The sequence below is a fragment of a genome, unplaced genomic scaffold (assembly GCF_019419815.1).
Source record: "Pyrus x bretschneideri cultivar Hongxiangsu unplaced genomic scaffold, Pyrus_bretschneideri_v1 Contig40, whole genome shotgun sequence".
Lineage (NCBI taxonomy): Eukaryota > Viridiplantae > Streptophyta > Magnoliopsida > Rosales > Rosaceae > Pyrus > Pyrus x bretschneideri.
In genome coordinates this window covers 4,342,801-4,356,870 of record NW_025999724.1, presented here as the reverse complement: position 1 = coordinate 4,356,870, position 14,070 = coordinate 4,342,801, and the positions used below count along the sequence as shown (strand labels likewise).

General features: G+C 37.0%; 2 protein-coding genes across 3 annotated transcripts; one reads left to right on the top strand and one right to left on the bottom strand.

Moving 5' to 3' along the window:
* Positions 1–741: 741 nt before the first annotated feature.
* On the top strand, positions 742–5,850 carry LOC125469075 (FT-interacting protein 7-like). Of its 2 annotated transcripts, XM_048565972.1 has the most exons (3): positions 742–1,125; positions 2,217–2,258; positions 2,501–5,850. In XM_048565972.1, exon 3 carries the CDS (start codon positions 2,582–2,584, stop codon positions 5,618–5,620), a length of 3,039 nt encoding a protein of 1,012 aa, XP_048421929.1. In that variant the 5' UTR covers positions 742–1,125; positions 2,217–2,258; positions 2,501–2,581; the 3' UTR covers positions 5,621–5,850. The 2 variants fall into 2 exon arrangements, with proteins under 2 accessions (XP_048421929.1, XP_048421928.1); XM_048565971.1 differs by lacking the exon at positions 2,217–2,258 and having other exon boundaries at positions 743–1,125.
* A 1,828-nt stretch (positions 5,851–7,678) lies between these two features.
* Positions 7,679–8,251, bottom strand: LOC125469076 (kiwellin-1-like). Its single transcript, XM_048565973.1, has one exon. The coding sequence runs from the start codon at positions 8,249–8,251 to the stop codon at positions 7,679–7,681; it is 573 nt and encodes a 190-aa protein (XP_048421930.1).
* Between the last annotated feature and the right edge of the window lie 5,819 nt (positions 8,252–14,070).

Sequence of the window (14,070 nt, the reverse complement as noted above, 5' to 3'; positions counted from 1 at the left end):
ATTGGAACATATGAGTTGCTTAATACTATGATATAGTGATATTCGTTTTACTTGTAAGTGAAAGGTTTTAAATTTGATTCTCGTCAAAGGTAAATTTAAAACACATTAATGCTAATCCATTGTGAGACTAAGCTTACTCTCTTCTCAATGTAGATAATATCATTTGTTAAAAAAAAACTCAATCAGAATAGAGGGAGGGTATCATCGAGTTGGCACCATAATTTTTAAACGCACCTCTATGCTCAAGTTGAAATTCTCATTATAATTTAGACTAAATTAAACGTGTCCCTTTGAATAAAAAAAAAAAAAATTCATCCCCCTAAACAAACCTTTTTGCCTACTCAACCAACGTGCTAGATAGCATCATTACTAGAGAGATTTTTTGTTTTTTTTTTTAACTTCAAAATTAATAAACAACCAAGAAATGAGTTATAAACTTATATAAGAGTTGAGTTGGTAACGTAAGTTACGCAACACCAAAATTGAATTAAAAATAAAGGGAAACTGTACCCAGCGAGTACACAGATTGTCCTTTAAACGCACAAGTGTGTTACGTAACTTACGTTACTCGTTGTCTAATATTTTTTATTAATTCTTTAAAAAGAGATTAGTTATTGATTTTGTTTCTGTAGTTAACTTTTTTAGAGATTAGAAAGATTTATAAATGCTTTTTAATCTCTCTCGAGATCTTGTAATTCACCAACGTCAGAATCAAATTCAAGACTTATCGTGTGAAAAAATGAATCTGAGTTCGTCCTCAATCACCGAGCCAACCCGTAATGATTTGTTGTCTAACGTCTATTGGTTTTTCCAGTCTTTCGCACAAATGCGCCTCCGAGTAAATACAAACCAGGACACTCATCCTTTCAGAGTCGTATAACAGAGTAGGACCCCCCCACCCCCTCTCTCTCTAGCCAATCAAAGTCCATTTTTAACTCGTATTCCACGACTCTCTTTCTCTTGGAACCCTCCCAGAAAACTCACTCACCCTTCATTTCCATTTCTCTCCAGTTTTGTGTCTTGTGTATAAGAGTTTCTTCTGGTCTATGTTCTTGGGTTCAATTCAATCAATCTCCCAAAAAGCTGAGAGCTTCTGAACTCAACCTGTCAAGCTCAAAAACCAAGGTGAGAGCTTCTTTTTAATGTTGTTTTTATGTACTTTATTGGGTGCTTTTGTGTTGGATGGTAGATTATGGTTGTTTTAACTAATGGGGTTTTTGATCATTGAGGAAATTTGTGAATTTTGGAGTTTGGAATTGAAGCTTGGTAAATATTTGAGATAATCTCTTCTGGGTTTTTATTATTTTTGGAATTTATAATCAGAGAATTTTTGTGTGTGGATATATGACTATTTGTTCTTGATAAAGTTTTTATCTTTTTTACCAATTACCATAATAATTGGTTCTTATCTCTCATGTATCTGGGTCTCCAGTAATTTTTCATTTCCTCCAATTTTTTCCAAATCGGATGAAAAGTTTTGTATTTTCTCTGAGTATTTAGACTTTAGACAGAAGTTGACATGGTACTTTTTCTTTCTGGATGGTAAATGATGGTTATTTGAGTTAATTGGTTTATGATCATGGAAGAAAATTAAGAAATTTGGTGTCTGGAGGTGAAATTTTGTCAAGAAGGGTGGTGGGTTTTGTATAATTTCCTGAAATTTAAGAAAAATAAGATTAAAAGTTTGAATATTTTCCTGTTTGTTTCTTGAGAAAGTTTAGCTGAACAAGGGGACATGGTATATACCATTTTTCGTCCAACTTTAGCTGAACAGAGGGACGTGATATATACCATTTCTTTCTGGATACCTTACTTTTCAAATATTTAAGTTTTAGTATCCTCAATGAGCATAACACGAAATTACGGCTCTGGGGAAAGTTAAAAGGAGGGATTTTGGATGATTCTGTATGTTCTTGTCCTTTTTTGTTGGTAAGAAACTGGGGAGTTTGGTTGTTTGATACTCTCTGGAATTTTGTAAAAGTGGAGGGCTTTTTGTTGTTTGTTTCTCCCTTTCTTTTGTTTTCAGAATGTCTTGATGTTACAGGTCACATACTTAGTAGCTAAAGCACTGAATATTTTTTGCCAGAATCTGCCTTTTGTTGAATACAAAGATTTAAGATTCTAATCACCCTTTTGATTTTTTTTTATTTCTTTTAAATTATCAATTTTAAGGGACATACAAGATAAATCGTATAACTCCATTTTCCCTTGAACAGATTTATGTTCTGTTTGGTTGCCGAAATATCTGCGGGGAAAAGGTGACTGTAAATTTGTTAATGGATAGTATCAGATTCCAGAAGACAACAAGTGATTAGTTGTAATTATACTATGCAAATTGGGATTATCATTCGTTCTTTTTTGTGATGCTCATTCAAACACTTGGTTTTTTACTGATTACACTGTTCTATATATATGGGTTTTTTGGGATTATCTTCCTATTAGTTTCGGCATTTGATATATTATCTGCGAACTTTGAGTTAACTTTTTGGTTCATTCTCAGGTACTTCGTTCGATGTTACCAATTCCTTTAAGCACCTAGTTATATATTTTTCAGCAGTATTGCTTCAATCGTCAAAGTCCGATGAACCTCAAGTTAGGGGTGGAGGTTGTGGCTGCCCATGACCTTATGCCCAAAGATGGGCAGGGCGCAGCCAGTGCATTTGTGGAGCTCCACTTTGATCATCAGAGATACCAAACCACTACGAAAGAAAAAGATCTCAATCCTGTTTGGAATGAGAGCTTCTACTTCAACATTTCTGATCCAAACAACCTCTCTAACCTCAGTCTTGAAGCCTGTATTTACCATCATGGTAAAGGCAACTCCAAATCTTTCCTCGGAAAGGTTTGTCTTACTGGGACATCATTTGTTCCATATTCTGATGCTGTTGTTTTGCACTACCCTCTGGAGAAGCGAGGCCTTTTTTCACGTGTTAAAGGAGAGCTTGGTCTAAAAGTTTTTGTTACTGATGACCCGTCTATAAGATCCTCAAATCCACTTCCTGCACTGGATGCGTCTCTGGACAGAGATTCACGGTCTACACATGTTCAATCACAATCACAAGTTGTTCCAAATGTTAACTCAAACATGTTGTCCAATGATAAAGCTGAGTCGAGACACACATTTCATCACCTTCCAAACCCCAACCTAGCACAGCAGCAGAATATTTCTTCAGCGGCAATGCAGCCGTCAGTGAACTATGGGATGCAGGAAATGAGGTCTGAACCACAGTCTTCTAAAGTTGTTCGCAGCATGTACTCAGGTTCATCAGCTCAAGTGCCTGATTATTCCCTTAAAGAGACGAGCCCTTACCTTGGAGGGGGGCGAATTGTTGGAGGGCGAGTCATACCTGGAGACAGGCCATCTGGCACCTATGACCTTGTTGAAAAGATGCAATACCTGTTTGTACGAGTTGTGAAAGCCCGTGATCTTCCTCACAAGGATATAACCGGTAGCCTTGATCCATATGTTGAAGTAAGAGTTGGTAACTACAAAGGAACTACAAGGCATTTTGAGAAAAGACAGAACCCTGAATGGAACGAGGTATTTGCTTTTGCAAAGGACAATCAGCAATCATCTGTTTTGGACGTTGTAGTCAAAGACAAGAATCTTTTGAAAGATGATTTTGTTGGGTTAGTACGGTTTGATCTCCATGAAGTTCCTCATCGAGTTCCACCAGACAGCCCATTGGCTCCAGAATGGTATCGGCTCGCAGACAAGGATGGAAGGAAGGACAAAGGAGAACTGATGCTTGCAGTATGGTTTGGCACACAAGCTGATGAGGCATTTCCAGAGGCCTGGCATTCGGATGCAATTGGTCCTGATGATGGTTCTTCGGTTGCTTATGGACACATCCGTTCAAAAGTTTACCATTCACCAAGACTATGGTATGTTCGAGTAAATGTGATTGAAGCACAGGACTTGGTTCTGCACGACAGGTCCCGCTTCCCAGATGCATATGCAAAAGTACAGATTGGTAATCAGGTTTTAAAGACAAAACCAGTTCAATCTCGAGCTATGAACCCAGTGTGGAATGAGGACCTGATGTTTGTTGCTGCTGAACCCTTTGACGATCATCTGATCGTTTCAGTTGAAGATCGTGTAGGTCCAAGCAAAGATGAGACCTTAGGCAGGGTAGTTATACCATTGAACGCTGTTGAGAGGCGTGCAGATGATCGATTAATCCGTGGCCGGTGGTTTAACCTTGAAAAGCACATGTCAGATGCCATGGAGGGGGAGCAACGGAAGAAAGATAAAGATAAAGATAAGTTTTCCAGTAGAATCCATCTCCGTGTTTGCCTTGATGGAGGGTACCATGTGCTTGATGAGTCAACTCACTACAGCAGCGACCTTCGACCCACAGCTAAGCAGCTATGGAAGTCACATATTGGTGTGTTGGAGCTCGGAATTCTAAATGCTGAAGGGTTGCACCCAATGAAAACAAGGGATGGGAAGGGTATGTCAGACACATATTGTGTAGCAAAGTATGGGCACAAATGGGTTCGTACTCGAACCATAAATAACAGCCTAAGCCCAAAATACAATGAGCAGTACACATGGGATGTATATGATCCTGCCACAGTTCTCACTGTTGGGGTTTTTGATAACAGTCAGATTGGTAATATAAACGGCAGCGGCAGGGATCTGAAAATTGGCAAGGTCTGGATTCGAATCTCTACCCTTGAGACTGGCCGTGTCTACACACACAATTACCCATTACTAGTCCTTCATCCTTCAGGTGTCAAAAAGATGGGTGAATTGCATCTTGCAATTAGATTTACGTGCACTTCATTTGTTAACATGATGTTTAAATACTCTAAACCACTTTTGCCGAAGATGCATTATACAAGGCCATTGACTGTGATGCAGCAGGATATGTTACGTCACCAAGCTGTCAACATAGTTGCAGCTCGTGTTAGTCGGGCAGAACCACCTCTGAGGAGGGAAGTAGTTGAATTCATGTCTGATGCAGATTCTCATCTTTGGAGCATGAGGCGAAGCAAGGCAAACTTTTTCAGACTGATGTCAGTTTTTGCAGGGTTGTTTGCTGTTGCAAAATGGTTCGGAGAAGTCTCTGCGTGGAAGAATCCCATCACTACCGTGCTAGTACATGTTCTTTTCGTGATGCTTGTGTGCTTCCCCGAATTGATTTTGCCAACTGTTTTCCTATACATGTTTCTGATAGGGATTTGGAACTGGAGGTACCGCCCAAGGTACCCTCCTCATATGAACACAAGGATCTCATATGCAGATGCTGTGCACCCTGATGAGCTTGATGAAGAATTTGACACATTCCCCACATCCCGGAGTTCAGATATAGTTCGAATGAGGTATGATCGCTTGAGGAGTGTTGCTGGAAGGATTCAAACTGTGGTGGGAGATGTTGCAACCCAAGGGGAGCGGCTTCAGGCACTTCTCAATTGGCGCGATCCTCGTGCCACTATTTTATATATTACCTTCTGTCTTGTGGCTTCTATTGTGTTGTACGTGACACCTTTCCAGGTTCTGGTTCTTCTTGGTGGTGTTTACCTCATGAGGCACCCGAGGTTCAGGGGTAAGATGCCATCAGCCCCGGTTAACTTCTTTAGAAGGCTGCCAGCAAGGACAGATAGTATGTTGTAAAAGGTCTACTCAGATGTGGTAAAGTTTGTCCTGCCAGTGTCTCCGATTTTGGATTTTCATGGCAGTACTTGTAAATTGTAACGCGTATCTGCTGGTGTTCTGTTTATTGTTTATTGTCAATCATGGAAGTGCACACAGATGTATGCAAACTGTTGTGAACCCGGTTAGTGCTACTCCTATTGATGTACTGTTCTGCATTTTCAAGCATCTATAAATATGGTTGAATCATACCTCCTACTTTGTCAAAGCTATTCAAGAAACTTGACATTCAAAGATTGATGAACTGGTAAAGCAGCACCAGTGACTTCCAGTCATTTTTCTTTGCGACATAAGATTAATATGCAATCAGTATGAACTGTTGTTTTACCGAGAAAACCGAGATATGTCATTCTCTTGGTTGCATTGTTGTCCTGGAGCTGGAGGAACCTTTTTTTCCCGTTATATTGCCACTAGGGTTGCACATTTGAGCTTCGATGCTTAACCAGTTTGTTACAATAATGATTAAGCTGAAGGGAAGAGCACCTGCATAAGTCTGATCATGATCTTCTTCTTCAATCTTCCTTCTTTTGCTTTGGTAATATCGGTGTTTTAAAAACATCGCGTATGCGTTCGTCTTTTAAAACATTGGGTGTCAAATTATGACATGTTTGTAGTCTTCTATGGAGAAAGTATTCTGCTTCAAGTACTTGGTGTTTTGTAATACAATAAAGTGAGGTAAATGACTAAACGCGCAATCTGATTATCGGCAGAGATCAAGTAACAAAAACGTCGAAAAGCTGCTTTTATTTTATTTTATTTTATATTTTATATTTTTTTTATATCACCATCTGGGTGAGACAATGCTCTTGGATGACTCAAATACCTGATAATTTACCACTAAAAAAGATGCTAAAAATCCATAATTAAAGAAATTGCTAGAAAGAATATCCTTTCGGATTTTGTAAGGGCCAACTGAACTTGGGACTAATACTGATGCAAAATGAGTCCATAAGATGCAAATGAGTCTATACAGATTTATGGAGAAGCTACTTATAAGGGAAGATTTAAATGGACATGTAAGCAAGGAGACATGCAACTATAGAAGTTTCTATAGTGGCTATGGTTTTGGGGTCACTTTCTGGCTACAAAGAATGCGGTTAATTCTAATCTTTTCAATGAAAGACAAGAAAAAAGTACTTCATAATCTCAACCATATAATACAAGCTGGACGGATGAAGTGCAAAAGTGCATTGGTTGTTTATATTGTGCGATCATCGTAAGGCTTTAAAACTCAAGGAAATTTTTATAGGATGACAATAAAGCCTTCAATGCTTTATAGCATAAAATGTTGGGCGGTCAAGCATCAACACATGCAAAAAAATGAATGTAGTAGAGTTGAGAATGCTTCGTTAGATGTGTAGACACACGAGAAATGACATATTTTAAGGACGAGGATATTTGAGGTAAAGGAGGAGTAGGCGCAATTGATGATGAGATGAGAGAAAATGGGTTAAATTGGTTTGGACATGTGAACCTAAGACCTAAGTAGACTTGCAAAAAAGTCTTTAAGAAAAGATATTGAGTACTTGGAGCTACTTGGGGCAAGACCAAGCCCAGTGACATTTTAGGATTCATGCAGTTGATCCGACTTAGTAGGATAAAACTTTGTTGTTGTTAACATTTTATTGTAATTTAGATGTTTATTGTTAATATCATATTAATGATCATACTGTCATAATGTCAAATTAAAAATGATTGGTTATTTGGACTATACTACGAATGCAGAGTGTACTAAATTTGACAGCTTAACAACAAAACATGTCATTCACACAATAAAAAAACAACATAGTAATTACATGACAGAAAAAAAAAAAAACATTATTCATTTCACTAATTCAAGTGAACTTTATCCACCAACAACTTGGAAATAGGAAATAAGGAACAAGAGAGATGATCCTGTACAACATCTTGTACGGCTTCACACTCTTAAGACAGTAGCACTATGAGGCATGAACTAGCCAACAAAAGCATTGAACCTTTCACACTAGTTTTTATTGGAAAATGGAGGAAAACATTCACTTAGGCATCAGACCAGAATATATCCATAAAACCCCGTCTGGGGTCACCTTCTGACACTCCCAAGGCCTTCCAAACAGCTTTAGAGGCATCAACAATATTGTTAGGACACGGAGGCTGGTAATCGTGCTCGGCATCACATCCTATGGTGGAGTCACACTCGTCGACAACCATCGCTTTGACACTCCTTCCATTACCATGGATGGTAATATGGCCTAAACACCGTCTCCTTTTGTTGAACCACCCCGTTGACAATGCCACAACAGGGGTCTTATCCGAGTGGTACTTATTATCACATGCTGATGGACCGCCGCCATCACCACCCTTTTGAAAGCTGTTGATGGTCAAGGTTGCTTTCGTTTGCTTAGACACCTGCGGCGAGCACTTGAAGATGGGGTAAAGCTGGCCTTTTTTGCAGCACTCGGAGTCATTCCCTTTGTTACATTTTCCTCGAGGAGGCTTTTTCCCCCTAATGTTGCCACTAGGTTTGCATTTTTGAGCTTCAATGCTCAACCAATTCGTAGCAAGAATAATTAAGATGAAGAGAAAAGCACCTGAATAAATCTTGTTCTTCATCTTCTTTCTTCTCCTGCTTTGGTTTATGTTGGTTTGAAGAACTCGGATCCTTGAGTTGGCTATATATATAGGACATGCATGAGGTGTTGTTTGTTATTTTTGTTTTTTTGGATACCTTTAAGTGCTTGAATCAGCTGGGATTTTAATGTTAAATTATGGCATTTTTTGTACTCTTTGTAGGGTACAGTATACTGTTTCTTAAACATACCGATCGGTATACAATTGATGAGGTATATGAATTAAAAATAATCACAAACTTACAATATGATTATCTGCAGATAGTACCTAGACTGTTAAAAGCTTTCTAAAGAATATCACCACATCTAAGTATTAAGTATCACTTTTGTATTTTGTGTTATTTCGCTTGGTATCCAAGCTGTGTGAGATGAGGGCTTGTTTGATTCAGGTACTTAGGGTTCATCGATGTGAAATACTAAAAGATCCATCAATGGAATAATAATAATAACAACAACAACTAGAAAGATGTTTGGATTCCTTAGCTTGTAATAAAACATAGGACAGACAGATGTTCAAAATGTGCCAAATATTATGTTGGATGCCAATATGTGCGGCTTATTAGGTCTCCTCGATAAATTATTTTCCCTGAATGGGGTTTTGCTCACAGTGCTAAAAGAAGGCTTGAGAGAAAAGGTGCCTGCGAGCGTTCTACTATTTGATGCTGCCAACAGACAGAGAGTGATTGAGTGTTTGTATGTGTGTTTTTATGCATTTAATCAATTTCTGGACCAAGAGATTGTGCCGTAAGTGGGATGTTGGTTTAGTCTAGATCCTTTCTTTGCCTCGAGTGCTAAGGAAGATTTTGTTCAATTTTTTTTTCCTAGAGAAGCCATAGATATGCATTAAAACTGGTTTTAACCATTCCACGGATAAAAAAATAATCAAACAAGTGTACAAATCTTAAAACCAAAATGGTAATCGACTGGAAGGTAATGCAAATGTTGTAAAAGAAAAGACGTATGCTTAAAAGTAAACGAAAACAAAGGAGAAAGCAAGATGAAGCAATCTCAGAACAATTCACCATATTGGGCTAGGTTTAGTGGCTTTTCCTTGACATCCTTCTCATCCTACTACAATATTGTAGCAGAGCGATAAATTCTAAGGTGTATTTGCCTAGTGTTGGATTCTAGTTAGGATGCTTTTGATTACAAGGAATTTGATGGAGAAATCGCTTTTACGCTGAGAGCGTTGAAGGTCCTAGATTTTGAGCCCTCCTCTAACACACACACACACACACACACACACACACACACATAAATATATATGCATAGGAACCTTCTTCGTCATTACTTTCAGAGAGTGAATTTTGTGTTTTTTTTTTCTTGAACCAGCTCTGCGCCAGTGCCCGAAATTTGTACACCTTAACAATTGGGCGTTTGTACAAGGAAGGGAGTTGATATGCCTTGCGCACACACAAATACTTTGATGGCTCATTTCTCCCTAGCTAGTTTATTTAAATGCAAGGGTGCACAATTCCTTTAGCGTATGCTGAAATCCTTATTTCCGTCGGTGAATGAGGCACCAAGATATCGATTCTGCTATATGTGCTGATTATTTGACGGCTTCTAAGCATATGATAACATCGCAATTTAGACAAAAATACTTTAAGCTCATGACATAGTTGTGGGGTGAGTTTTCTAATCATTCCCTAATTATTTGAACTCTTGAAGTGTTTTTCAATAAAACTCAATAGTTGCAGGGCGATTTTTCTAATTCACTAATTATTTTGTTTATGCTAAATCGGTATAAAATTCATGACGGCCAATATTTCCTTTCACACTTACCATCTCCCAGTGAAAAGCCATATACGATTTCAAACTTCCTTCTGAAGGTGACATTTTGCCATATATGTCTTCTTACTGTGCTTCGTCTTGTTTACAACTGAATCATATGGCAGTGGGAGTGCTGAACCTGCCGATGGCGAGATACCGTGACAAACATATGAAAGTTGAAACAATAAAACCCAAGTTTCCTTAGTTGGAGTAAGCAAACAAGTAGTCAATTTTAGTGGACATATACGATGCGATTCTGACATACAGTTTTAACTTTTCAACAGGATACTGGTTTTGATTGCTAGAAAATTAACGGAGACTAAATATATATGAATAATGCTAAGGAGATTAAATTTGTAGACAAAATTTTGTAAAGTAAATGACGTGGAAATTAGTGATTGAATTATTACTTAATTGTTAATAAACGTACTCTTTTTTTATTGGTGACACATAATTTAATTTGCTAATTTAGTCTCCCTAGCAATACTCGTTATATATAAAGTCATCTCTACTATAGTATTCATGAGAAAATATGCCCATGCGTTGTTGCGGACTTCAATGCACCCGCCTTAATTGCATGAATAAAACACATTTAATCTGAATAAATTAAGACACATGCACCATGCACTCGTCTCTCAAAGAGATAAACAAAGATACTAAAAACAGAGAGGCAATGTCACAGTGTTTTGATTGATCTTCAAAATTGGGGATAAGGTATTCAAAATGTTAACAAAGACGTGCAAATGGTATTGAAATGCTAAAAAGAGCATTTTGAATAATTATATGATGCGGCAACAAAAACACAATTAACTTTCAAACTACTGAAATAAATGATAAAAACCACGTACTTGCACCCAATACGTTGTTGTTTTTTTTTTTATTCCGTGCAATATAAGAAAAAAAACAGGATAACATTCTCCATGAAACCAAATTCATCCCCCGATTTCTTGCAACAAATTTCAGTAATTACGAATGCAACTAAATCTTAAATAAATAGAGCTGTTCAATTATATTAAACTACATATAGGGAGGGGGAAAAAGAGACAAGAGAGACCTGGATACCTCCATCGTGTACTGAAAGATGCCAAATTCTATCACTAAGGAGAACAAACATTTTCAAATGCTTAGGCTTGGGTGGCATGTCTGAGCATCTGTGCCAACTCATACATACATACATATATATATACACACACACACATACCCTAAAAGTAAGAGTGTAAAATCTATGCTAAAATAAAGAACTAAGTATGAGCAGGACCTTGTAAAAAGTAGGTGATCATATGTGTTCTTCAACTTTCTGTCGAACCTACAATCAACGAAAGTGATCCATCGTGAAAAACATGGTTAACCACCATGTACTGAAGCTATATATAATCATTGAAGAAAAATGTTTTACATCCATCACAAAACAAACTATAATTGAAATTTCAACAAACCAAAATAACATGCAGATAAATAAATAAATAGAAAAAAAAAAAAGTTGAAATTTCTTTTATGTCCAGCAAGGGAACCATTAGAGATTGTGTAGAAACAATGCAGTAAACACTATCAGAGAATGGGGATAAACAGAATAGTAATACACACATACATATCAGGATAGTAAAAGGAAAACAACTCAACATGTAAATTCAAAGGTCACTCAGAACATGCTAAAGGTAAAAACTACATTGCATAGCGATTGGCATCTAGATTTACCCTTAAAATCGCTTGTGATATGTCATTAATAAAAGCCCTGAATTCTTGGTTCACTTCGCTAAATTGGTAGGAGCTTTTGCTTAATCCATCAGAACCTTAAAACAAAACCTGTAATAGCATGATAAGCGATGAAGATCTGGTAAGTTTATTAGACATTGTTTCAAATACAAATTGAGACTCGTGGAAAAAAAAAAAGAGAAAGAATCAAATATCATATTATATTCTGACAATACTTTGAGATGGTATGAAGTCACCTCATCTAATTTTATACCAAATGGGTGAGACTCGTTAAAGAAAGTCAATAATGGGTAGAATGTTTAAATCTATCTCATGAAAGAAGTGATAACGTTGTAGTTATTTTATCAAGAGGTGTTAAGACCATGAATCAAGAGGATTATAAACCAGCGATTTCAAATATTCAATTATAAGAAAACTTGTATGCAATACTGAGAAAAAGCTTATTATTGTTGATAAAAATGCACATGACACCAATGGATCATGCAATAAAAATTACACCATGAAAAATGCCGGCAAAATTTATTCACATCAAAGGACGCACAATCTTGGTTAAAAAAACCAATCAAATTTAAATTCTAACACCATACGATCAAATGTTAATCAAATACACAATCTCAAAAAGCCGAAACCATGTTAAGCAAAAGAAACATAAGGAAAAGAGTGAAGATGTAAGCATCGATAAGAACATGAAAAGTGGTAGCACTGATATCATGCATAGATAGGACAACGAAATATCGGAACTAGCAGCAACAAATAGAACCAAGATGGACAGAGGCACAAACCAACGACATGAGGTCAATTTTTTCACCATGGATTTTGCATGGCCTGAAATCAAGAAAAGGACGTGTTTACTGGGATTTTGAAGTGGACGCCCACAGTCCAAATGACATCGATCATCTCTCTTTTGATGGTCCAGAATCGACCTGGGACACTCATACGAAATCCAAAAAGGTAGCATTATTTGGAAAGAACATGCGAAGCCGTTAACAACAACGAAGTAAATATATAGTTCCATAGATGCAAACAAAATAACACTATGGCATGATATTTGATTAAGATCCGTCTATACCAGTTTGATTGCAAAAACACACACCTCTCCCATGCGGGAATGAACCTAACCATTTAATGAAAAAAAAGATGAAAACCCATGCGGGAATGAACCTAACCACGCTGCATGCACTCACATACACTGCATACACACACTCACACACACCGAAGAATGAACGCATCATATTCAGTTAGCACCATTCAACTTTAAAACCAGTGAGACCTTCTAAAGGCACAGCCTAACTGGCCTCGGTTCAAATAATAAAATTGAGAACAACAGTTCAATTTTAGAAAAGCTGTAAAGAGGGAAAAAAAAGAAAAAAAGAAAAAAAAAACATAGAGAGACAAAACAATCCTATAACCACAACTGAAAAACAAAATCAAAATGAACAGAATAAAATATCAGCAGAGCATGAACACTAACATCCTTTGGAAACATGTGCTGGTTAAGTATGATATATATGTGCATAAATTAAGAAAATGACTTGAGTGCCCTAGCAGTGGTCTTTATGCTGAACCAAATCATTATTAGGTTAATTGTATTGATTCACGCATCTTCTTTTATGTGCTAAATCTCTACTAAATTGCCCTACGAAAATGACATAAAACTAAGTAAATTCCCAATATATCTGAGAAATACAACTTTTAAAAGTGTGAGAATATATGCATTACTAGGATGTTGTAGAACTCACTGGCCCAATTTAAGATTCGGTTTTTGTCCAATGTATGTATATACTTAGATACATTTGAGAATTTGTTTTGCAACAGTTGTTACTCCCATCGTCTTTTGAGAGAGATAGATACAAGGTAAAGATTACAATGGAGAATAGTTAAGAATCCCTCTAAAATACTAAAGAAAAACATACCTAGAACGGAGTAAACAACTGTTTTTCTCCATAGCAATTTCTCCGAGCATTTATGCTATCAGAAAGATAGTGCTCCACTCCAGAAGGATGGACAAAAGTACCATATGGAGACTGACCCAAAGAAAACATAATTAAAAGTTAGCATCTAATGAACAATTAAGGTGATGCCAAAGGGCAACATATGATGTGAAATTATTATACCAAAATATCCAAGGTCTGTTAATCTAATCACCCAATAAAATAAAACAGAATTTAAGCACAACAATATCAAAATTAAAAGGAAGGAATAATATGAAACCTTGTGCATAGAACGTTTGTGAGAATGAATCACACAACAATCAAGGGTGGACAAATCACAAAAGTGACAATTAATGGGCACCTAACGGACACCCCCATCTCTCTC

Bases quoted from the DNA above. Each gene is read 5' to 3' on its own strand.
- LOC125469075 (XM_048565972.1), top strand. From the start codon at position 2,582: ATGAACCTCAAGTTAGGGGTGGAGGTTGTGGCTGCCCATGACCTTATG.
- LOC125469076 (XM_048565973.1), bottom strand. From the start codon at position 8,251: ATGAAGAACAAGATTTATTCAGGTGCTTTTCTCTTCATCTTAATTATT.